The sequence below is a fragment of the Aulonocara stuartgranti genome (genome assembly GCF_965226115.1).
Source record: "Aulonocara stuartgranti genome assembly, chromosome: 5".
Lineage (NCBI taxonomy): Eukaryota > Metazoa > Chordata > Actinopteri > Cichliformes > Cichlidae > Aulonocara > Aulonocara stuartgranti.
The window spans coordinates 18670106-18695862 of NC_138943.1; the positions used below are offsets into that span (position 1 = coordinate 18670106).

Here is a 25757-nt window from a genome sequence, read left to right on the forward strand (position 1 = left end):
AGCTACAGTTGTAGCCACAGCTGCCCTGGGGCAGACTGACAGAAGCGAGGCTGCCATATCGCGCCATCGGCCCCTCTGGCCAACACCAGTAGGTGGTAGGGTAAAGTGTCTTGCACAAGGACACAACGACCAGGACAGAGAGCCCGGGGATCGAACCGGCGACCTTCCGGTTACAGATACGATACCAAAGTTGATGATTACAGCAACTAGAAGACGGAAGTAAATAGTGTAAAAAACAAATATTTATCAGTAGCAATATCAGCAATGTCAGTCTGCCCCAGGGCAGCTGTGGCTACAACTGTAGCTGCCTCCACCAGTGTGTGAATGTGAGAGTGAATGAATAGTGGAATTGTAAAAGCGCTTTGAGGGTTTCGAAAAGCGCTATATAAATGCAATCCATTATTATTATCAATATCAATGTAGTAAATTATTCACAGAAAACATATTCAGCGATCAGAGCTCAGAGAAATACATTCAGAAAGGAAATTTAAGCAGCTGCACGTGTACAGATGTGAAGCAGAACTTGCATCTAATTATAGACACCACGCAATAACACGAGGTGCACGCTATACGTTCAGTCATTCCCACCGCATGGCTGTTTGCATGCAGAAATGTTTATATTGCTTTCATGTGATGTATGAACCACTGCTACAAATCCTCCAGCTGGCAGCTCAGTGAGGTCTCTTTACAGCACATGACATTAACAGAGACGGCTTAGCTGCTTTGCTTTAGTTATTAGCCAAAGTGCTAATCTTATACACTCGAGGTCTTCCTGTCTGAGTGGAAAAATACAGCAGGGAAGTGGCATTAAATCGGATCTTTGTCACAGCCAAACCTCTTTTTTTTCTAATGCGTAACGTGCAGAGCAATAATTGGGTCAGAGGAGTTAAAGCAAACCACGGTTACTTTGTTTCTCACTTTGGCTCTGTTCATGACATGTTTGCTGTGTAGAGCTCTCGCAGTGTAAGCGGCTGAGAGGAATACTGATCAGTTTTCTGGGGCTGGAAAGGGGCTCTTGGGGGCGGGAGTTTGATGATGGAGAGGTAGGTGTTCACCGCGTTTTTCTTTTGCGCTTTACGCTTTAACGCCAAAAAATGCGGCAGCACTCTGTCGCCAGTTCAATTCCCGATTATCCTACGAGCTTAAGTTCAACGAATGAATAAATTAAGCTTATAAGCAATGCCAAATAATCAGCTGAGAAGTTCTGAATGTGTGCAATAAAACCCCCAGAGCTCTCTGTCAGTGTGAATGAGAGCTTTAAAGGTTTGACAGCAGTTGTCCTATAAGTGTGGAGGAAGTGGAATGACATTGGTGTGAGGGTTTTCTTATTGTTTTTAAAAAACAAAACAAAAAAAAAAACAAGAAAAACAAACAAACGAACAAAACCAATACAACTTAATTTGCTACTGATTTTCTCAGCATGCCGAGGGAATTTCTTAAAGGAAGCAGCCTGGACGTGCCCGGACAAGAAAAAGGTCTCATGAAGAAGACTCAGTTGCTCGACCGCGGCCAGTGGGCGAGCAAGTTGGAGTTTTTACTGGCTGTAGCAGGAACATTGGTTGGCCTGGGAAACCTTTGGAGGTTTCCCTACTTGTGCTACAAAAATGGGGGAGGTATGCAGATCAAACATATATCCCCTCTGCTTTTCTGTCATTCTCTCAAAATTGTTGATATGTGAACATGAAGGGTAATGCTTGAAGAGATTTGCCCCAAGCGAAATCTTGTGGCATATTTCTGTAATGATCCTCGTGTTTCTACTCTCAGGTGCATTTCTTATTCCCTACGTCCTGTTTCTGCTTGCTTGTGGCATCCCAATGTTCCTCCTGGAAACAGCTATGGGACAGTTCACATCTCAGGGATGTATTACCTGCTGGAGGCACTTCTGCCCCTTGTTTGAAGGTCAGTGTATAAAAAAAGCTGAAATATGTAAGTGAGAGTTGATACTGTGTGAAAACATGCCCTCTTTACCAACAGTTGAATTGTCCTTTAGTTTCACATAAAAAAAAATGCACATTACTTTTTGGGAATTGCATGTTAAATAAATTTCCGTGAAAAACAATAACTCAAATAATAGGTTTTATTTTTTGGAGTGATGTATGGTTATGTATGAAACCATGAAGTAAGCGCAAAAAAGTTTTTTAGCTTTACTTAACTTTGTTCAGAGCACAAGTGTGAGTAATGTGTTGTATCTTACAGTGTCGAGACTGTCGTGCTGTCTCATCTACTGCACTGGTTCGTGTGTTCTTTGACAGATCTGACATATCTGACTGACACAGAACATTTCCCTGAGAAAAAAAACATCAAGGTCGAGATTATACGTTCTTCAGAGAATTGCAAAATAACTTGTTGACTTAAGAAAAAAGAAATCAGTTATGTTCACTGCCAAAAAGAAAAGCTTCTCATGTCTAGGGAAGGGTATTGATAAGATTTTCATGATTCCGATTCCATTTTCGATTCTGTTTGACGATTCGATTCTTTATCAATTCTCTTATCGATTCTTTTTTTTAAAAAAAAGGAGAACACTAAGGTCGATTAGCTTAGAACTTTGTTTTATATCTTCTCTTTGAACAAGATAGAAATTTAGGAGTAACATGGCCTTACAAACCCAGCAGTGAGATCTTAAGAGATCCACAGCCTACGGCTCTTCAATGGGGTGTCACAGGGTCCCCAGGAAAAAAAATTGTAAATGTAAAATAATAAAATAAATATTCTTCTGTAGCAATAACAAAGTATAACATAAATTATTCTGCAGCAATTACACAAGAATATCCAGTAATGTCCCTGCCTACAATTAAACACATTCACTTACCAAAAATCGAGGGCATCTGCTTTGGCAAATGGGTGCAAGCCTTTTACCACAAACTTAGTCACTGCTCGGTGACATTCGTCTATCCTGGCCTGAAAGGAAACGCTAACGGTAGACTGCAGCGAGAACTGCCAGCATCTGAGCCAGACTCTGTCTGTCTCTCTCATCATGGTCACCTAAATGCACAGTAATGGCAGGTTTTGTAATAAGGCAGATCGCGCTAACATAATATGCACTGTTGTTGATTATTTACCTGCCGCATTAACGGGAGAGGACGTGCTGCTGGGTTGAGATTCACGAGTCCGGAGTGGAATTAAAAACACGACATTCATTTAAGCTTATCGCGTGTTTTTTGCATATTCGTAGTGTTTCCTCCCTTAAATGAAATATCTACTTTGCAAGTATTGCAAGTTGCCCCGTTGTCATCCGTTCTTGTAAAGTATAACCAAACTTTTGAGTGTTTGAGCCTCTTAGGTACCATGTTTCGATACCCATCCCTACTCATGTCTGTCCCCAGCACATACAGTGCAAAAGTATTCGGCCCCCTTGAACTTTCCCACATTTTGTCACATTACAGCCACAAACATGAATCAATTTTATTGCAATTCCACGTGAAAGACCAATACAAAGTGGTGTACACGTGAGAAGTGGAATGAAAATCATGCATGATTCCAAACATTTTTTACAAATAAATAACTGCAAAGTGGGGTGTGTGTAATTATTCAGCCCCCTTTGGTCTGAGTGCAGTTAGTTGCCCATAGACATTGCCTGATGAGTGCTAATGACTAAATAGAGTGCACCTGTGTGTAATCTAATGTCAGTACAAATACAGCTGCTCTGTGACGGCCTCACAGGTTGTCTAAGAGAATATTGGGAGCAACGACACCATGAAGTCCAAAGAACACACCAGACAGGTCAGGGATAAAGTTATTGAGAAATTTAAAGCAGGCTTAGGCTACAAAAAGATTTCCCAAGCCTTGAACATCCCACGGAGCACTGTTCAAGCGATCATTCAGAAATGGGAGGAGTATGGAACAACTGTAAACCTACCGAGACAAGGCTGTCCACCTAGGAAGAAAACCCCTTGGAGTCTGCAAAAGACTTGAGACTGGGGCGGAGGTTCACCTTCCAGCAGGATGACGACACTAAACATAAAGCCAGGGCAACAATGGAAGGATTTAAAACAAAACATATCCATGTGTTAGAATGGCCCAGTCAAAGTCCAGATCTAAATCCAATCGAGAATCTGTGGCAAGATCTGAAAACTGCTGTTCACAAACGCTGTCCATCTAATCTGACTGAGCTGGAGCTGTTTTGCAAAGAAGAATGGGCAAAGATTTCAGTCTCTAGATGTGCAACGCTGGTAGAGACAAACCCTAAAAGACTGGCAGCTGTAATTGCAGCAAAAGGTGGTTCTACAAAGTATTGACTCAAGGAGCTGAATAATTACGCACACCCCACTTTTCAGTTATTTATTTGAAAAAAATGTTTGGAATCAAGCATGATTTTCGTTCCACTTCTCACGTGTACACCACTTTGTATTTGTCTTTCACGTGGACTTCCAATAAAACTGATTCATGTTTGTGGCTGTAATGTGACAAAATGTGGGAAAGTTCAAGGGGGCCGAATACTTTTGCACTGTATGTGCTGGGGACAGACATGAGTAGGGATGGGTATCGAAACATGGTACCTAAGAGGCTCAAACACTCAAAAGTTTGGTTATACTTTACAAGAACGGATGACAACGGGGCAACTTGCAATACTTGCAAAGTAGATATTTCATTTAAGGGAGGAAACACTACGAATATGCAAAAAACACGCGATAAGCTTAAATGAATGTCGTGTTTTTAATTCCACTCCGGACTCGTGAATCTCAACCCAGCAGCACGTCCTCTCCCGTTAATGCGGCAGGTAAATAATCAACAACAGTGCATATTATGTTAGCGCGATCTGCCTTATTACAAAACCTGCCATTACTGTGCATTTAGGTGACCATGATGAGAGAGACAGACAGAGTCTGGCTCAGATGCTGGCAGTTCTCGCTGCAGTCTACCGGTAGCGTTTCCTTTCAGGCCAGGATAGACGAATGTCACCGAGCAGTGACTAAGTTTGTGGTAAAAGGCTTGCACCCATTTGCCAAAGCAGAAAAGAAAACTGCCTGTGACTCCTGAAAACCTGATGGATGTTGTGTACAAGTCCACGTGATCCACATGACACATTTTGCAACTCAGAGGAGAGGTGCAGACTTTGGGGCGGAGCCAGGCATTGCTTCCGTCTTTTTAACCACTCTTATAGATTTCTTAACCTTTTATTTGCTGTAACTCCTGCTGGTTGGATACGGTTTAAAGATTAGTCATTACAAGGCATGTTTGTGGAGGATTGGCTCTTCCCATAGTTTTAGCACTGTTTTGACATTGCCCTTACTGAGGTTGTAGTGGAAAACCACCTAGATTCATTGTGACGATAGCATCTACAGTAGATGGTCAATAGTACATAGGGGTGGGTTTTTATAATCGATTCATCGATTAAAATCGATTCTGGCTTGGATAACGTAAAATCGATTCATTAAAATCCTGAATCGATTTTTTAATATAAATTTATTTTGTCCGAAATGCCAGAATCTCTGGTGACATCTCACAAAATTTCAAGAACCACCAAACAGTAAATGAGAGCAGGTACAGGGATTCTGCACATAGACTTAAACACACAGCGCGACCCGCGGATCAGAATCAGTTAGATGTCGCCTTTCTCACAGTCGGGGCTGAAAGCCGACAGCTCGCTGATCCGGGTCCGCGCTTTGTGTTCACGCCCTTTATGCGCTGATTCTAAAGCTGTTAGTTTGATCTCTCTCCAAACAATATTGACCGAATCAGCAGCAAAAGAAGATCCAAACGCTTCACATAAACATCGTCATGAATTCACTCTTTTACTGTTTTGCTTCCATTGCGATGCGCAGCTCTCTCTCTCTCCCTCTCTCCCTCCCCCTCTCTCCCCCCCTCTCTCGAACAGTTTCGCTTTCTTCATTATTCGCTTGCTTGTTATGCACAAGTCTACTGTTGTTTACAGCGCTGTCGGCCGCTGTTTTTTCCCCTTTTACATTCTTCCGAAAAGAAAACCTCATTTCTGCTGTTCAATACTGAACAAATTGAAACTTTTTAAAATTATTCAAAATGCAAAATGCTTAGCCATGTCTCTAATAAAACCGCTGTAACGTCAGAGGTAATGTTGATTAATTAATGGTTTTCTTTCGTTTTTGATGTACTGCAGAATATTTTTATAAAATCCCAGGCCAGGAAAATCACCTACATGTTTTTCTGTGTTTTATCTTCAGCTACTTTGACACAAAGGCATCTGCTGTGATGCTCACACCTTGGATAAAGTCTTGAGAGTGTCAGCTTCCTTTTTATAGATACAAAAATATGTAAATGTCCTGATCTGAATTATATCTCTGACTGTCAAAATTTCCCAGATTTAAATCGAATCGAATCGAATTAAATCGAATCGTGGATCGAATCGATTCGGGACCTTGTGAATCGGAATTGAATCGATTCTAGAAATCAGTGACGATACCCAGCCCTAAAGTACACATTAGGACATAAATATATATAACAAGATATGTGAACATGGGAAAGTGTTTGATTTTTGCTTGTTGTTATATTACTGTCATGATTGTTTGTGCATGCTTTACATCATGACATGTATCCATATACAGTATGCTTTATATATTTAAAATATCTTTTTGTTTTCCTCTTTTATCCCGCTGTAAAGCACTCTGAATTACCTTGTGTCTGACTAGTGCCATACAAATCAAGTTGACTTGATTTATGAAGCCGACTCACACCCCTTCCATTCATAAATATGGCAGAGATGTTGAAACACTTTTTTTTTTTTAAAAAGGAAGTCAGTTCTACCACGCAGAGGTGTCAATATTCCCTGAAGGGCAAGTTTAACCCTAGCGTAAAATTCTCACAGACGTGAGAAAGTCTCTCACGCCTGGATTTGGGGATCCTCTGCCATTCCTCCTTGCAGATCCTCTCCAGTTCTGTCAGGTTGGATGGTAAATGTTGGTGAACAGCCATTTTTAGGTCTCCAGAGATGCTCAATTGGATTCAAGTCAGGGCTCTGGCTGGGCCATTCAAGAATAGTCACAGAGTTGTTGTGAAGCCACTCCTTCGTTATTTTAGCTGTGTGCTTAGAGTCATTGACTGGTTACAAGGTAAACCTTGGGCCCAGTCTGAGGTCCTGAGCACTCGGGAGAAGGTTTTTGTCCAGGATATTCCTGTACTTGGCAGCATTCATCTTTCCCTCGATTGCAACCAGTCGTCCTGTCCCTGCAGCTTTTTTTTTTTTTTTTTTAGCAAACTCCATGGTGGCTTTCATGTGTCTTGCACTGAGGAGAGGCTTCCAGCGGGCCACTCTGCTATACAGCCCCGACTGGTGGAGGGCTGCAGTGATGGTTGACTTTTTACAACTTTCTCCCATCTCCCAACTGCATCTCTGGAACTCAGCCACAGTGATCTTTGGGTTCTTTTTACCTCTCTCACCAAGGCTCTTGTCCCCCGATAGCTCAGTTTGGCCGGACGGCCAGTTCTATGAAGGGTTCTGGTCATTCCAAACATCTTCTGTTTAGAACTGATGAAGCTTCTCGGATGAGAGGTGAAACGTCTTCATGCAACTTAAAGAAGTCCAGACGCTTTTCTTTGCAAGCTCCTTTGACTACGATGACCTGGATGACTGAGAACCTTCACAGACATCTTCTGTTTAAAGATTATGGAGGCCCCTATAGTCTTAGGAACCTTAAATGCAGCAGAATTTTTTTTGTAACCTTAGGTAGCTCTGTGCCACAATTCTGTCTCTAAGCTCTTCAGGCAGTTCCTTTGACCTCATGATTCTCATTTGCTCTAATATGCATTATGAGCTTTAAGGTCTTATATAGACAGGTGTGTGGCTTTCCTAAGTTCAATCAGTATAATCAATCAAATGAAGGTGTAGAACCATCTCAAGGACGATCAGACAAAATGGAAACACCTGAGTTAAATGAATAAGTATCACAGCAAAGGGTCTGAATACTTTGGACCATGTGATATTTCAGTTTTTCTTTTTTAATAAATCTGCAAAAATGTCAACAACTCTGTGTTTTTCTGTCAGTATGGGGTTCTGTGTGTACATTATTGAGGAAAAAATTAACTTAAATTATTTTAGCACATGGCTGCAATAAAACAAAGAGTGAAGAACTTAAGTGGGCCTGAATACTCTCCGTACCCACTGTACATCTGTAATGGCCTTAAAAAACAAGAATTGGGTAAACAAGTTTGAATTTATTCAGAATTTTCTGTAATCTACACAGGGTTATAAGTATGCATGCAGACACAAATATATTTCTACACTATCATTTAAATACTTCCATAAGTAGGGCTAAAGGCAAGGCATATTAGAGTAACTTCTTGTTATGTAAAAGTGTGAAAGCGCATTAAGTTAATTGCATTGGATGCCAAAATGTCAAAGCAAAAATGTCTGCTGCTGTATTTTAAGAAAACATATAAATTTTTAGTCAAAACAGTGAAATTTGTTTTATATGACAAAATAATATATAGTCCAAAATAAGTATTTGGCTTGCTATTTTCCGCCAGCAAAGTTTGCAGTTGCCAATTTGGAAGTGTGTCATGTGATTCAAGTCAAAGCCCTGGGACATTTTTCTTTGTATCTCTGGTATATGGAATATGTTTGTGGAAACAAATGACACCTGATCTTTCAGCTGAGCTTCTCTGCACTTACACTTGCTTTCAACTGACATATTCTAATATAATTTATATTTAAGTCACTTAATCTTATAAGCAGTGAACCCGTGATGGAAGCTAGGGGATAATGAACTATTGCTAATTGCTAATAAGAGACTGCAAGAAGCATTCCTTTAATCTGAAGTTCATAGAGATGTCCCCAGTAGAGTGCCGTGAAGTATAGTTTATTGCTTTAACAACTGGCATGTTCCACGAGGATTCATGTGAATTTGTTAGAGGAGAATATTTCATTATTTCATTAATATATTTCAATATATTAGCTTCTTATCCCCGAACAGCCACCAAACATCTGCTTTACCAACAGTATGGTTTAAAAACCAGTGCACTTCACATGCATCAGTGTCAGTAACCCAAGTTCCAGCTTCCATTAGCCCTTGTGAAGCAGGTGTAGTTTCCGGGATATGGTTCTACATCACGAGGGACCTGCAGGAAACAGATAGTGGTGAGTGTGACAATTAGTATCATAAGTGATTGAAGAGTTTTGGAACGGCAGTAAAACATCTCAGAACTGATGGACTATTATTACTGTCCAGTTTAAAAGGCACCCTCCTAAGCAATTGGAGACTTTAGACTGTGGGGCTGTCCAAAACATTCAGTCTAGCCATACATTTTTGTCTGATCATCATGTGGCCATTGTAGCCTTACTGCTTGGAGGTCCTGCACTAACCTCCATCTTTGTGATAGGGATGCTTTCTTTACAGGAAACAGGTGTATTTCCAGTTTAACCTGGTAACATATGCTTTCAAAGAGGGAGAGTACTGTACGCCTGGGTGTCTCTTTTCTTCAGCCCAATCCCTTGTTTCCTCAAATCTTGTTACAAAGGCTTCTAAATCCTGCCACCTCTCAGTTTTCCTTTTCGCTAATGACACGTTAGGAGCTTCAAATCCTCTGTACTGGCCTTTTTCTTCAGGGCCTAATTTACAGGCCACCACTATGCTCCCTTCCAATATAAAGCTGTGAGGAATAAAGGGGCACTTTGGGTTTGAAGAAGTTTCTGCTCATAAGCTGCATCTGAGCCCGGGTCGTCTTTGTAAGACATGGTGCAGTGTATGCCTATTGTGTTTTGGATGTCTGTGTAAGGTCCTGCTCTGCGTCGTGTCATGTCATGCAACTGTGGTGTCACACTGCTGGGGCCACTTGGTACTATGTCCAAACTATACCAGTACCTGGGTGTTTTTGGTGAGAAATGTACAAATGTATCTGTACCATTTTTGTTCATCCTGTCCACCTTGGTCCCATTAACCCAGGTAATACGGAGTTCACCTGAGCAACTGGTCCGTGGTCCGGTGGATTTTGTTGTCACTGTGAGATTTTCCCCTTTGTCTCAACTGGAGACACTGGTCAGTCACACACAAACCATTTTAAATAGCTAGTCTTTTTTCCAATTTATTTTTATTTTATGGTTATTTATTATTATTATTATTAACATGCACAAGCCCTCAAGTGCCTGACTCCTAGTAATAGGCCTACTTTATTTTCCACTTGAGGTTCCGTGTTAGTGGCCCAGACCGCTTGCTCCCAATTCAAGTTGCTCCTCTGGTTCATGGATCTTGTCACACTTCTAGTTGCCTCTGCTCCCGGCCTCTATGTCCTCAAACGGTGTTTTTAACAACACTGGGGGGGGGGGAGATCTTTGATTGTAAGGAATCCCAGACACCCCTGTGCTTGGTCTCGGTCGCGTTCCCGAGGCGAGTGGGGTAGATGGATCTGACTCGAAGGACCAAACTGTCAGAATAAAACTAAACAAAAATAAGGAAAAGTCAAGAACTGGAGCGTTTGTTCTTGCAAGGGACCAAAAGCATCGCTTTTGCATCGCACAAGGTTTCATGCAAGGGGTCGAAGGGGGAAGTCCCCAGTGAGCTTTTTATTAAACTTTGTTAATCCGACCCTCCTTTGCCTTAAGACTGTCACACAATAACATTTTTCCTTCTACAGGCTTCTCACGAGGACAGTTATGAGTGTGTGTACTGTAATGAGCAGATAACTTTTTTTAAAAAAAACTGGGCATACATCCAATCACTAAGCGCACTGAGTTTATCCTTCAGTATCATACAGCTCATACTAATTAGAAAACACTGCATAGGATATTTTTTCCAAAATGGAGCCTCAATTTATATGAACAAATTGGAGTCTATTAGACAGATATGATTCAAACCACTGCAGCGCAGTGCCTTTAATACCCACAGCATTCTCTAATCACAGTAATAAAATGTTATGGTTAACAGTATCAAATGCTGCACTGAGGTCAATGACAAGCACTGAGATGAGTCCACTGTCAGAGGCAATAAGAAGATCATTTGAAACCTTCACTAAGGCTGTTTCTGTGCTGTGATGGGCTCTGAAACCTGACTGAAACTCTTCAGATAAACCATTCCTCTGCAGATGATCTGTTAGCTGTTTGACAACTACTCTTTCAAGGATTTTTGAGATAAAAAGAAAGTTGGAAATAGGCCTTACCTAGGATGACTACTGCCAGCTTGAAGGCATGTGGTACATAGCTGGTAAATAGATTTAGGCTCATCATATTTAAGATTGAAACATTGACACACATTAATGGCAGGAGGAATGGGGTCTAAAAGACACGTCGATGGTTTGGAGGAAGTAATTACTGAAGTTAACTCGGAAAGATCAATTGAAGAAAAAGACTCCATCAATGGCACTGAAGGTAGCTGTAGATAACGTTACATATGTGAGATGATTATGAGTCGTTTTTTTCCTAACGGTTAAAATTTAATTTGTGAAGAAGTTCATGAAGTCATTACTAGTGAACGTTAAAGGAATGGTTGGCTTAACAGTGCTCTGACTTTTTGTCAGCCTGGCTACAGCGCTGAAGAGAAACATAAGGTGGTTTCTATTTCCTTCAATCCGTGATAATAGTAAGATGTCCTAGTTTTCTGAAGGGCTCTTTTTTTTTTTTTTTTACATGCAGTGGGCATTCAGTCAGACCTTCTCTTGGTTGGTTCTAACACATTTTTTAAACAACAATGCATTGTGTAGTGAATTAGCTTTCCCAGACTGTCACCACCTCTCTGTCCCTCTTACTTTGGACTGATGTTAGCACCATTATTTTCAAAATAATTTCCAACAGCTACTTTCCAGATAGTTCTGTGAAACTCTCTTGCAGGGCAGGTTTAAAAAAACAAACAAAAGTACATTAAATGTTTTGGATGCCATTGAAATTTACTCCATATGCTGCAGTATAATTTAATTGCCTTTTTATAATATATACTGACTCCACTTTATCTTCTCAGGTATTGGATATGCAACCCAGGTAGTGATTGCATATGCTGCTGTTTCATACATTGTGATCCAGGCATGGGCTTTCTTCTACCTCTTTTCATCCTTCAGTGCTGAGATTCCATGGGCTAGCTGCAGGAATTCCTGGAATACAGGTAGCTATTCAAAGCGAAGGAAGATTTCACTGTGGTCATTCTTTATTTCAGAGTTATTGACATGGTGATCTAGATGATTTGGGGAATCTCACATGACAGTGAGGTCATTTTGTGCTTGACAAATGTGTAGTCTCTAATATCTCTTTTATCAAACATAGATTAATCTTTGTTGACATGGCTCTGCTTTTTTCTTTGTCAGAGTCTTGTTTTGAATTTGATAAAGCAAATGCGTCATCCAACTGGACAGCAGCTGCAAACGCAACAACACCAGCAACAGAATTCTGGGAGTAAGTGTAAATGACATGTGTCTGACCTCGGTAGATGGATTTACCTCTGGAGCTTTTGCCGAACACTGAAGCCATCAGTCCCTAAATTTCAACAACATATATTTGAGTTATTGGAAAGCAGCATTTCCATACTGGTTAACCAATAGCTGCTCATTATTTCTCAATAGTTATCAGAGTAAGCAATCTGTATACACATGGTAACCACACTACATAATCAGTCCAAATACAATTTCCTGATTGTTAATCTGGAACATCCATCTTTTTAGCTCTCATTGTCTTTAGATGTGTTCTTGTAATCTGGTACAGATGTAAGATCCTTTTTGGGATGGATGCTGATAATTGGCGATAATACCATCAAGTCATTTTTGTGTTGGATTATTCAGATACTGATTAGGTCACATCGTGTTTAGTCATAACACGCGGCTGTACACAGCTGTACGCTCATCTGGCCCAGTCTCGATTCTCAGTGTTGATAAAAATTATGAACTTGCCAAATATCAAATTATGTAACTGCTTGAAATATCACTTTGTACCACATACAGCATACCACCTTTGTGCTATTGGATGATTTTAATCATGATACTGTTGGTCACGATTATGGAAGGAGTGGTCCTATTGATATAGTCAATATTAAGAAGGTATGATTGGTACCTTCTTATCACCATGTATGTCATAAATGTACTGACATCAGTAATGTGATCAGTGGCATGCTGATACTTTTGTGGCCAAGATTACTACTAATCATATACTCACAACAGTCCTGAACTTAAACACTTGGCGCTGAATGAGTTTAAGTTGCCCCTGATATGACTGGTTACAGCCAACTAGTGACTTCACACATTAAAATGCAGCAAATCTCTATGTATCAGTTTGTTCACAAACTCCTCTTACATGGTCATAAGTTATGCAACCAAACTTGGCTGCTAAAAGTTCTTATCTATTTTACATATTATGATTCATCATGTTGCCTAGTAACCACCAAACAACACAATGCAAAATGAGTCATTTACAGTGATTATAACACCTTATCATTTTAACTCCATGACAGTAACATGTCATTTACTGAATATAATAAAAGTATAATCATTTCTGATTCCTTTTCATCTGTGGTGTTTACTGTATAAGTATTACACTGTATCATTTGATACATTAATTGATTAAATCAAGGTTCCAGTATTTGGGATTTTACAGTATTGTGCAAATGTCTTGAGCCACCCCTCATTGTTTATATTTTTCCAAGTTGCCAGATTTTATTGTAGTTTATTTTATTTTATTTTTTTTATTTTTTAAGTGCTCAATAGTTTTGAAAGTGAAAGTCTGAAAGTCTTTCGAAGTGTTTCTTTGTTGCTTCTTTGTTGCTGTGTTACTAACTACTAAACACTGTCATCAATCATTTAGGTGTAGAAAAAGCACCTAACTCTGAAATGATATCTTTAGGCACTTTGTGACTAGCAGCCTGTCACAAAAATACACTTTTGTTGGAATTAGACAAGTGGATAAAAGAAGACGTATCAGAACTAAAAGACTATCTGTAGAATTGCATTCTAAATAAATACCTTGAACATATTTTAGGTAATGAGATTTGAATCCACTGAATTTGTTGAAATTATGTGCATTTTATATCTATATAGATAAATAAGGGAGGTTAGTGTCTGGCTGATGGGCAACTACATAACTGACTTTCTGGTTTATTGTAAATAAATATTGTAACATTTGCATTGTGTCAACTCTGTTATCACTTATAGTAGTTGTGAAAAAAGTTCTTTTGCGCCCAAATGGCTTTTGTTTTAACAAATAATATGGGTTTCTTTTCAGGAGAAGAGTACTGGGTATATCTCAAGGGATTGAGGAGATTGGTAGCCTGAGGTGGGATTTGGCCTTGTGTCTCTTACTGGCATGGATCATTTGTTACTTCTGTGTTTGGAAAGGAGTGAAGTCCACTGGAAAGGTAGAGAAACATCTTTAAAATATGATTTATTAGTCTACATTTAGAAAATAAGTTCTGTAAACACAGTTTATACATCTACTATCACATCTGCGGTACCTTTTGAAGTAATATTGCAAGAATACATTTGTGAACCCTTGGAAAATACCAGGATTGTTTTAATTGGTCACTGAAAAGAAAATTATCAGAGTCACATCCAAGGTCTGGTTGCTGAAAGTTTAATCGTCTCATATAAATTTGTTGGTGGGAACATATACTTCAATCAAAAGAACCTTCATAGGACCTTAGAAGGACAATACAGAAATACATACAAGCTGGAGTTTATCAGGATGTAACAAGGCAAAAGTTCAGGACTGTTGGTACTCTCCCTGGGAGTGGCTTCCTGTGTAGATTACACTACTGCAGTAGTGTAATCTACACATCTCTTTTAGAATTGCACATGTGCAATTCTAAAAGAGATGAGTAAGAACCTAAGGTAACAGCAACCCCCTCTTAAGTTTCAAAGATCACATGGTTCCAGTATTGCTTAATGTTCTGTGAACAGCTCAAACTAAATCTGAACTCTTTGGGAGGAGGCACAGGGATGTATTTGGAGGAAGAGGAGTTACACCTAAATGCAGACAGCAGTCATGTCTCATTTTGCAAGCAAAAAAAGAGAGACAATACTATGGCACAAATGAGGAATGTATTGTCTGAAATATGTTTAGATGGAAAATGTTTTCTTACACCAAAGAACATCAAACTTTACACTGTCCCTGTGATATCTGCTTTGAACCATGCATTTCCTTCTTGTTGACAGGTAGTTTACTTTACGGCCACTTTTCCCTACGTGATGTTGGTGGTTCTGTTAGCTCGTGGACTCACTTTACCAGGAGCCATAAACGGCTTAGCTTTTTACCTGTATCCTGACCCCACAAGGTTGGTGGACCCTCAAGTAAGTAATAAGATCAAAACAATGTGTCAATACCAAGAAAAGCTGCAAGCTTGCACGCTACCCACGGAAGCCTAAATACTAAAATACCTACATTTTACACAATGAATATCATCATTTAGTGATGAGTAAACTAATATCTGTGTGTTGGCATCAGGTTTGGATGGACGCGGGTGCACAAGTCCTTTTCTCCTTTGGGATTTGTCAGGGGAGTTTGACGGCTCTGGGCAGTTACAATAAGTATAACAATGATTGTTACAAGTGAGTACGCTCCCCCGCCCATGTTCTTAAATTAAAAAAAATATGCTCAAAAATTCTAGTAATCTTATTGTTATGACAAGATAAAACTGCACTAAACAGATGTTTTCAACGTTATTTAATCCCTGGCCACTTAGTTTTAAAATAGCCAGCAGGGAGCACCAAAGTGATACTTTCATAAAACTGCACAGGCTTTCTTAATAACATGCAGACTGTAAATAAAAAAAGTTTACATAATGCTCAAATCCTGTACAACTTTTTTCTTCTCACTTAATATCTTGGGCAGCAAGGTACTTTTTTTTTCATATTTCAACATTTTAAACAGCTGCTTTTGCTTTAAGTGTGTTTCTTGTTTTGCTCTTTGTTGAATGCTGTGTGTTTTCTTCTGTCTCCACAGAGACACATTTGTTCTGTGTTTGGTTAACGGAGGATCCAGTTTTGTTGCAGGGTTTGCAATCTTTTCTGTTCTGGGATTTATGTCCTACGAACAAGGACTGCCAATATCAGAAGTGGCAGCTTCTGGTAGGGCAGTCATTACACAACTTCTGTTATATTTAATGAAGTCATTACACTGTCAGTGGGTTTTATTAATCCACTTTAAAATACCCCCCCCCCCCCCCCCAAAAAAAAAAACAAAAACCAACCAATCAACCAAACAAAAAAAAAACCCCAACCAAAATCAAGGCAAAACAAAGCAATGCTAAATGGAAAAGCTGGGCCTGTGTTTTTACTTGGCATGGAAATGGCTTTAATTTAATTTTGGAGACAAAATTCCTGTATTAGCTTCTCTTAGCTAAGCACGGCTAATACAGTAATTCCCCGCCTTTAATCCTGAACAATCCTCCTGACCTTAAACTCCTTCCAATGAAATAAATGAATGCTATCAGGTCATTATGCCTAACAGTAGGATGTTGCAAGAATTTGTGAGTCCAGATTTAAAACATTTAGAGTGCTGTAACTAAAATATAAATTGGGAGAAGGCTGCAGTAAGCAGTTTTATCCAAAAATATTTAAGTTGCCATCAATGACTGAAAATATTTCTGAACAGGACCTGGCTTGGCATTTATTGCCTATCCGCGCGCGGTAGCCATGATGCCTTTACCTCAATTATGGGCTATATGTTTCTTCATCATGGTCATCTTGTTGGGGGCAGATACACAGGTTTGCTTTAAGCCAATAGAAATCCTGTTTATTTTTCACCACTGTACATGTTTGGTTCTTAGTAAATGTGTTTGATTTGTCTGCGTCTCTTGCAGTTTGTGAGTTTGGAGTGTTTGATGACCTCAGTGACGGATATGTTCCCCAATGTGTTTCGAAGAGCTTATCGTCGAGAATTGCTGCTGCTCTGCCTCTGCTCTGTTTGCTTTTTTCTCGGCCTCCTCCTCGTCACCGAGGTGAGAGCTCTGATTAACTTTCCCACAAGTCTTTACACTACCCTCAGTAGGGTGTAAAAATGGACCAGTGCTCATTACTCTTAACTTACTTCTTTCTAGGCAAAACTGAATTTGTATGCATGCATTTGTTGTCTTTATCTTTGATTAGCTATACCAATTAACCTCTCTGTCTTCCTGCAGGGCGGCTTGTATTTCCTTCAACTCTTTGATCATTATGTGTGTAGTGGAAACAATCTTCTCCTTCTTTCTGTGTGTCAGTCGATAGCGATTGGATGGATATATGGTGAGTCATTAAAATCCGAGAGTCAAATCCTTGCATGTTTGCACAGATCTGGCTAAGAAAGCTGATTCAAATCCTGCTAATCCCACATTAATTGAAAATACACTTAAGACTGCTTTTATTGAGTCGCTTATTACTAAAAGGCCAAAATTTAGGCTTACTATATAGGCGTTCATTCCAGCTATTCTGAATCTTGCTCAGCTGGGGTCACAAGAATAAGCCGTGTCTTGTGGGTACTGGCTCAGCACCACTTTACCAGCAGCTTCACTTTTTAAACACTTTCTATTGAGGTGGAGTTTTCCCTTCAGGCCCAGTCCAACAGCACAATTATGTGAAGTTAGTGTTAAAAAAAAGCTCTCAAATTAGTTAGAGGTTAAAATTATGACCACTAACTACTGCATTCTTCCAGAGGCTCATCTAATATTTCCTATATCTCCCTCTTGCTAACTAAGGAATTCGTTAAATCAGTGGTTCTCAAATTGTGAAACAGAGTGACAGGTGGGGTTCTCACCTTTTGTTTATGTACTCATGTTGAAATGTTGTTGTTGATGCTTTGCTCTTTTCATTTTTAGCTTTTTTAGCAAATGTTTGGACATTTGCCTTGTGAAAAAAACTGCTTGTATTTACTGCCACTGGCTGAAACATAACCTGAAGGCATAATGGATCCATCCTACTGCTTAACAGCTGACATGTGTTGTGGCTAGAAAGTTCTGCTTTAACTTCATGTACCCATAGGACTTTCTCCGTTTAGCCTAATTTAGATATACAAACTTGCAAACCTCTGATGCTGAATTTAGTGTCGATTATGCATAAAAGTCTTGTGGTTTGGCAGGTGTTGCTAGAGGTTAGGTTTTCTTTCACACATCAACTTCCTTTTAACTACCATTTGTTAATAGTGTTGCAAACTAAAGATACCTGGAAATCCGTCCTATAGCTTTTTCCTACTTTCCTTGCATCATTTGTCTTAATATTAAAAATACTAAGGAGCTACTTAGATGAGCCAGTGGCTGCTGATTGATTGGCTGATGTGGAACTTGTAACCTTGGTAATCATCTGAGAGATCAAGCTAAGCTTGCCTAAACCTTTGCATGGTTTGGTTAGCTCTAAAATTGTACAAGATGTGTACAGTGTGCCCGTTATTTACTAGAAGCAATGGCCTGAAACATTTCTATTCATGTGATGGAAGAAACTGATGCTTAAAGATAATGTGCGGGATAGTGCTGAGGTTATTTAGACTGGAGAAGATGTGGTCATATTTTGTATGTTCAAAAAAATTAATATGCAGACCTTCATTTTACTGTTTTTCTTTGTGCTTTAACTAAATGTGTCATTTTCAAATGCATTTAGTGTTCCTTATGTGTGTACTTTGTGGCACCAAATCAGCTGAAAGTAGTGATTCTTTGAATGTGAATGAACGCAAACGATCTAAAGAACACTAAACATTCAACTATAACAACACATCTGCAATGCATGAACAAAGCTTTATGGACCGCCTCACAGTGTTTCCTGGTTAGGATGAGAAAAACATTTGGTGTGTGAAGCGGTGATGTCAGCTGATATCTTCATTCATATCTAAGTGTAAATATTGTTATTAAACTCTTTGTGAGACGGTGATGCTCAACTAGGACCGAACCACTGGCACCACGGTGTCAATAATCATAATGTGTCAGATAAATTGGCAAATACTGATTGCACGACTGTTAAAAATCAATTGTCATCTACTGACATCGTACAGCTATCTTATTTAGGAACAGTGATGGGAATAACGGCGTTACAAGTAACGGCGTTTCTAATGGCATTACTTTTTTCAGTAACGAGTAATCTAACTAACGGTAATCACGGTCACTGTCTTGCACAACACCTGGAGCTAAGGAGGCAAAACAATCGCATGAGTGCTGCTGTTTGACTGAGGAAGAATAAAGTAGTCGTGGTAAGCCAATCACATGACCACTTCAACATGACAAAGCAACAAGGTGATATATACCAGTTTTTAAATTGTGTTGATAGGCCACGTAAAACCAGAGTCATGATAAACAATATATAGGCGGCGTTTTTTCCTCAATAGTTTTGTCACGTTTACTGTCTAAGGACAGCGCTAGCAAGCACTCTCTGCTTATGAGCAAAACAAACAAACAAACAAACAAACAAACAAACAAACAAACAGGGGAAGTTTTAGGAGTGATGGTGAGAGAGAGAGAGAGAGAGAGAGAGAGAGAGAGACAGCAGAAAAAGAGAGAGAGCGAGTTTTGAGACGTGAGAGATTTGTGAATTTAGCGTGTTTGGAGTGTGTAGTTAATGTGTTGTCTTGTGTAGTTAGTGTGTAGTGTTGTGGATAGTTTTGTGTCGTGTGTCAGAACAATGAGGCGACTGCTGTCTCCAGGTAGAAAAAGGAGTGAAACACCTGCTGCTGTCAGGCCTGCAGGTATCAGGCTGTGATGTTCTCCTTTATAGTGGACAGAAATTATTGTTTTGGAGTGGCACAAATAATTTGTGTGGCATCTTATTGAATGCAGAACAGCTGATTGTTCTGTAAATAGTTTGAAATGGTTATTTAAAAAATCAAGGTAAAAGGTAAATGGATGCAAATAACTTTGTTTGCAAAACTTGTGCATAGGATTTTAAAATTGACAATTTATATTTGCATTTAAAGTTATGAAATATGATTCATTAAACATGTTTGTGGTTGTTACAGTACAAATATAACTTTTCTACTCTGATTTTATGTTGTTTGTCTGATTTTAGATCAATTGTGTTAATACAGTATGTCAAAATGAAAAGATGACTGTAAATTCAGACAGGTGAGGTTGTGCTGAAAAGAATGAGACCAAACAAGGCAAAGTAAATCGTTTTTAAAGGTGAAATGTGGAGGGAAAATCAAAAGTAGTTAAAAATGGCCAATTATACCCTGGACCCCAGAGGGTTAAACATTTTTTTTAAAGTAACACAATAGTTACTTTCAAGTAATTAATTACTTTTAGAATATTGTAACTCAGTTACTAACTCAGTTAGTTTTTTTGAAGAAGTAGCTAGTAACTATAATTAATTACTCTTTTAAAGTAACTTGTCCAACACTGTTTAGGAATGACTTTCACTGTTTTGGTTGACTTTGTAGAAAGCATTTTATGATTCTATTCATTAATAACTCTTATGATTTTATTATTATTTTATCAGTCCTGGTAAAATTTATAGTGATAATTCTAACCTTGTTATTAACTTCTCATGTTTTGCTCAGGTGCTGATCGTCTTTATGACAACATTGAAGACATGATAGGTTATCGTCCCTGGCCTCTAATGAAGCATTGTTGGCTTTACGTTACCCCTGCTGTGTGTCTAGTGAGTGAAACAGAGTTCCTAAGAACACAAGTAGTCTAATTTATTCATGAAAACTTGTGGACTCTTTTTGTGATAAAGCACCAAACAACAATTGAAAGCTAAAACTTCCTCTTCTAGTTCAGGAAATAGTTTGAGGTGAGGAATGAACAAGATGCAAGTGAATAAAGAAGAGAAAAAAGTGTCCATAACCTTCCAGTGTCATTGTGGCATATGACTCTGTGATAAACTGTGCAGGGTGCACCCTGCTGGTGATACACTAAAACTAGTATGAGACAGTTATACGAATATGGTGGCGAGAGATAGGAAAAGTGGGGGGAAAAAAGAGAAAATCTACTATAGTTTATTTCATTATTAATTATTGTGTGTGTTTGTTTTCATTTATTTCAGGATTATTTTTTAGAGACAGTTCACAAAAACAGTCATCTCAAGATGTATTTTATTGCATAATGCAAGGACCCTACATTATCACACTATGAACAGCCAGCAAGGCAAAGCAGAAACTAAAGGACTTGTAGACAAATGTCAATGAGCATCGTGCCAGATAAATAAGTCAGCAGGGAAAACAGGGGTTTGGAGGGAAAGTGACACCAGCATCTGCAAGCAAGATGTTTCTTGACCAAAAATCAAATTCTTTAATAACTTATTTTAGATTTGCTGACAATGAAGGAACAATGAATCCACAGAAAATATTCCCAGATGAAGAGAACACAAATCAAAAGTATCCATATACATTTAGAGTAACTGTAGATAACCTATACTTAGCAACCTATACTCATTGTACTTTCCCTGGTGATGATAAAGATTTTTCTAAAACTGAATTTCTTTTAAAATTTCAAAACTTCATTGTTGTGTTGTTTGTGTTTCTTTCAGGGTACTTTTGTCTTTTCAATTGTGAAATATAAGCCTCTCAAGTTCAACAAAACCTACGTCTATCCGACCTGGGCGTACGCTTTGGGCTGGTTTCTTGGACTGTTCTGTGTTCTTCTAGTTCCTCTGTGGATCATCTTTAAAGTTACTACAATGAAAGGGACAATTTGGCAGGTATGCACTCAGTAAAGAAAACAGGAGCACCACCGAAACACCATTAAGCTCCCAGGTGATCTTGTTACTAATTCAGTTCAGTTTAGTGTTAAATGTTTTTCCACCATGACAAGTGCAGTCAGGCTAAGGTAGTGTGGCGGATGGATCAAAACAGTGTCCATGCTTGGATTCAGCAGTGCTGTGTGCATGTCTCCTCTTGTTACTGGTGCCGAACAAAATATTTTAAAAATCTAAAACTATATGAGCTTTTTAATCTGCCAACACATCAGAATGTTCTTTTCTTTAACTAACAGCCCAACACATTCAAGAGCATTAAACCTTACAATTCTGTAGTTTAAAGTAAAAGCTTTTCACATCAGTGTCCTTAAAGTTGCAGCCTCTCTGACACAAGTTATTAACACAGACAGTTCAGCAACTCATCTTAGGCCAAAAACATTAGCAAAGCTGGGCACCAGACAACAAAATACTTCCTGATGGATTACCTTAAACTTTAATATGCTTTTGCTGCCAGAAAAGCCAAAAGGCCGTCATTAGATTGGACTGGCTGAAAGGTCACTGAGTTAAAAAAAAAATGCTCCAGTGTCGTTCAGATAAGATATCCATCTGGAAACATGTAAGAATAATGAAAAATCAGGGGCTCAGTAAAGTTATCCCCTACATCCTGTGTGGGGGCATTAATATCTGTACTAAATCCCATCACAATCCATCTAATAGTTATTAAAACATTTCCATTAGAAGTCCTGAGTTCATTCTGGTGTTAGAGGAACAGTCAGCAGATCAAGTAGAAGACTCCCGGCCATCATCCTGTCTGTTAAACTGTAAACTTGTTCATTTTCAAAATTCGTAGAACAAACAAATTAGCAGTAATCTAATCAATAGTGAGGGACACTGGGGAAGCTGTAATAGGTGTTTGGTCATTTCTGCACATTTTGAAAAGTTATGATTTATTGCAAATGGACTGAACTGATCGTCTTTCCACAGAACCTCAGGCAGCTGTGCATCCCGCAGAGCCTGACGCACAGAAAAGCAAAGCAGCCCGAGCAGTGCCCTTTAAACCCAGACATTACTCTTACTCCTGTTGCCAACGAATACAAGGGAAGAGGTGGAGCTGAGATGGAGATGCAAGTCTGAAAACCATAACATTTTTATAAATTTTTCAGATGTAATGTTTTTATTTTATTTTAAACTCAAGGTTTTGTAAAGGAAATACTGATAAGATCATTAATTCCGAAGACTTCTAGCAGAGTTCAGAGGCAGGTCGAGTTTTGAGAGACCGTGTAGACTAGTGACTAGCGAGGTAACTTTATTCCCCGCTACATTTTTTGTCTTGCTAGCAGCAATCAGTTTCAAATCATTCCAGTGTTTGGTTGGCTCTTATTTAGCACCACAATCCTCAAACAAAAGCACTTGAGCCTTGTAGTTGACTTTCACATTAGATTGCCACAAACACTGCCACAATTTCTGCTGATTGATAGAATTCATAACGGTAACTGTGTTGAAATGTACTTTTAATAATGTGGCAATAATATTGATAAGCCTATTAATGTAGGCAGCTGGAAAAAGTTTTTCTAAATTTTCTCCTGCATCTATGCTGAATCTGTCTTACACTGCCTGGTCAAAAAAAGAAAGAAAGAAAAGCAACCACCCGTATTTAAATAAGCAAGCTGGTAAGAGAATGATGGTGAACCATCATCTTGGGGAAAAAGGATGAAATTTTTTCATCTTGGGAAAAAAGTTTTATGAAGCTAACAGCATTTCCACATTGTTAAGACAGTACAAGTTGTGTGGCTTTAGGAAAACTACTTATCAGTGGTCAGCTGACTACCGCTGATGTACTGAATTGCCATCAATGTGGTTTTTTTTCTCATGATTCTGAGAAGACAAATCGAGGATTCAGCAACTCTGAAAGATTAGATTAGATGAAACTTTATTAATCCCTCGGGTGGGTTCCTCTGGGAAATTCAGTTTCCAGTAGTGCAGCACCGACAGAAGTTGCATGTTACAATAAAGGGGATTGAGAGTATGGATGTGAGCATATGTAACACGTGGCGACACTAAAGCGGTCGCACTAAAAAGAAAGATTCTTTAAAATACAAGGGGGAGCAAGAGAGTCAGATACCACGGGCACAGAGAGGAAGCAGGTCTGATCAGAAACAGTTTATTACTAGGCCAGGGAGCACAAATAAAAACACCCTTAAAATGCACATAATAAAATGTTGTCAATCTACTAAAACTAAATAAAACAATTCTAAAACCCGTAAAACTACCATTTTCTACATTCACCAAACCCCCCCCCCCGGTATAATTATGCCACATGTTCATTATGGGTCCATCAGCAGGCCAGGAATTCCTTCTTTAGAGCAGAGTCCACGCCAGCCTCGTCTTCGGCAGACAAGAAAGAGCCTCCCATCTTCTTGTCCTTCCGCTGGCCCATCACTTCCCAGCCCGGCTTGTGTTCTGCACCCGAATCCATCATGCGACCACCGCCACAGCTCCCCTTGCATCGGTGTCCTGTAAAATAACAAATAGGGGCCAGAACAATGGTCCCAGAAGCGGCCCTGGCTCATGGCCATGGCAACCCTCTCCCAATCCAGCGGCACCCAGTAAACAACAGTAGAGACCCTACTCACAAATGCAGGCAGAGGTAAACCTCTGCCCTGCTGCCAATCACACGCGTTGTCTCTTACTGTTGCCGTTCCATGAGGTCAGGACTGGGTTGCCGCGTCACGCTGGCCATCTCGCATTAACCTTCCAGTCTGGGGCCTCTCTCCTTCAGTGCTCAGCTAGCCTGTTTTTAAAAGGTCTTTACACAGCTGATAGGCCACCTCTGGACACACCCCTGCCTCAGCAGGTGGTCCCTATCAGCTAATTTGTCCCATGTGCAGCCAGTCTACAGTGGATAAAAACCATGTCACATAAAACACTAAAAACCATGCAATAGAAACAGAATAAAACCATGCAAATAAAACGACACTCATAAATAAACACTAAAAATCAGAATAAAAACAATATACAAGATAAATACAAATTTCCACTGTGTGACACATAAATATACCAAATATGCACATATACACATATATAAATACAGAATATATAATATGGATGAATAGGAATACCAGTGGATTGCACATTTGAGTGAGTATATTGCACAGTGATTATTGCACAGTCAAATATAAGAAAAAATATTGCAAATATTGCACAGAGTTGTTTGTGGAACACGAGACAACATTTTCACACATGAATCAGCTGACACAATACAAGATCTTAGTGAAAAATTTGTGCAATTCTTGCCTAAGATTATGAAACGATACCATGGGAATTTGCGTTGTCATCAAAATTTGAAGCAATTCTAATAAAACATTTGAGTTGTTCTTGTTTTTTTGACTTGGCAGTGTAAAATTTTTAATGGCCTTTTTTATTGTTGTTGTTGTTGTTGAAAGTGTTACTTGCTCCCTTTGAAAGAAATATATTAATGTAATATTCTTGTGCCAAAAGTTCCCTTTCGATATGAAGGCAACTCAACACTGAGTTGACTCGCCAACATCTCAGTTGCCTTCGTAGTGTCATATACCACAAACACCACTCAAGATGAGTTTGGGTTTGTTTAGTTTTTTAAATGACCACAGGGAAAATTAGTTAAACCACTTCGTAGTACAGCCCTCAGGTCTCTGCAACATGCACAATAAGCAATAATGTGTCACTGTGAGGCATAGAGCAATAACACACTTTTGAGATAACAAGGTTTGTGAAGTTTGCCAACACTTTTTTTCAGTAAAGGATAAAGGATTACAGCCTGTCACCTTGTTCAAGGATCAGAAGATGCAAATTATCACCGTCCACTGTGACCTCAGATTATTACACAATCTGAAAAAAAACACAAACAAAAAAATCAAGTTGCAGCTGATGTGTGTGTGGATACAGTGAGCTCAACATATATTTTATACACTGACATGGTTTCTGTTATTTTAGCTGTGTGGGTAGGAAGATTTTATGTTACGTACAGTTATGAATTTGATGTAGACATGGTTTTAGAGATTTAATGTGGGGGTTGGACAAAAATATTGCTTTAATCATTTACAAATTCTTGCAATAATTATATGTTGTCCGTCATCTTGAGGGGCTCAATTATAATTGCACTAAAGCCATTTCATTGATATGTGTGTGCTTTGTCTTTTCTTTCTTTTAAGTATATTAATTCTTCATACATCAAGCAGGTAAATGTTTGAGGGGTGTTCAGAAGGTGGCATTTGCATTTTAAGCTGCTGCTGAAAATTTACAACATGCAGTCAAAG

General features: G+C 39.1%; 1 protein-coding gene and 1 long non-coding RNA gene across 5 annotated transcripts in view; one reads left to right on the forward strand and one right to left on the reverse strand.

Annotated features, from left to right (window-relative positions):
• Window positions 1–25619, forward strand: LOC309707124 (sodium- and chloride-dependent GABA transporter 2-like). 3 transcript variants are annotated; one of them, XM_082534256.1, is made up of 15 exons: window positions 1–228; window positions 1420–1613; window positions 1765–1899; window positions 11856–11996; window positions 12196–12283; window positions 14099–14231; window positions 15028–15162; window positions 15317–15420; window positions 15815–15939; window positions 16466–16578; window positions 16674–16811; window positions 16992–17094; window positions 20324–20424; window positions 21295–21465; window positions 22447–25619. In XM_082534256.1, exons 2-15 carry the CDS (start codon window positions 1421–1423, stop codon window positions 22594–22596), a joined length of 1830 nt encoding a protein of 609 aa, XP_082390382.1. In that variant the 5' UTR covers window positions 1–228; window position 1420; the 3' UTR covers window positions 22597–25619. The 3 variants fall into 3 exon arrangements, with proteins under 3 accessions (XP_082390382.1, XP_082390380.1, XP_082390381.1); XM_082534254.1 differs by lacking the exon at window positions 1–228 and adding an exon at window positions 746–1043; XM_082534255.1 differs by lacking the exon at window positions 1–228 and adding an exon at window positions 1051–1313.
• Window positions 23608–25757, reverse strand: part of LOC309707130 — an 11560-nt gene continuing 9410 nt past the window's right edge. For both annotated transcript variants that reach the window (XR_014276921.1, XR_014276922.1), the window contains one exon: window positions 23608–25329. This is a non-coding gene — a long non-coding RNA (uncharacterized lncRNA). The remainder of the gene's footprint in view (window positions 25330–25757) is intronic.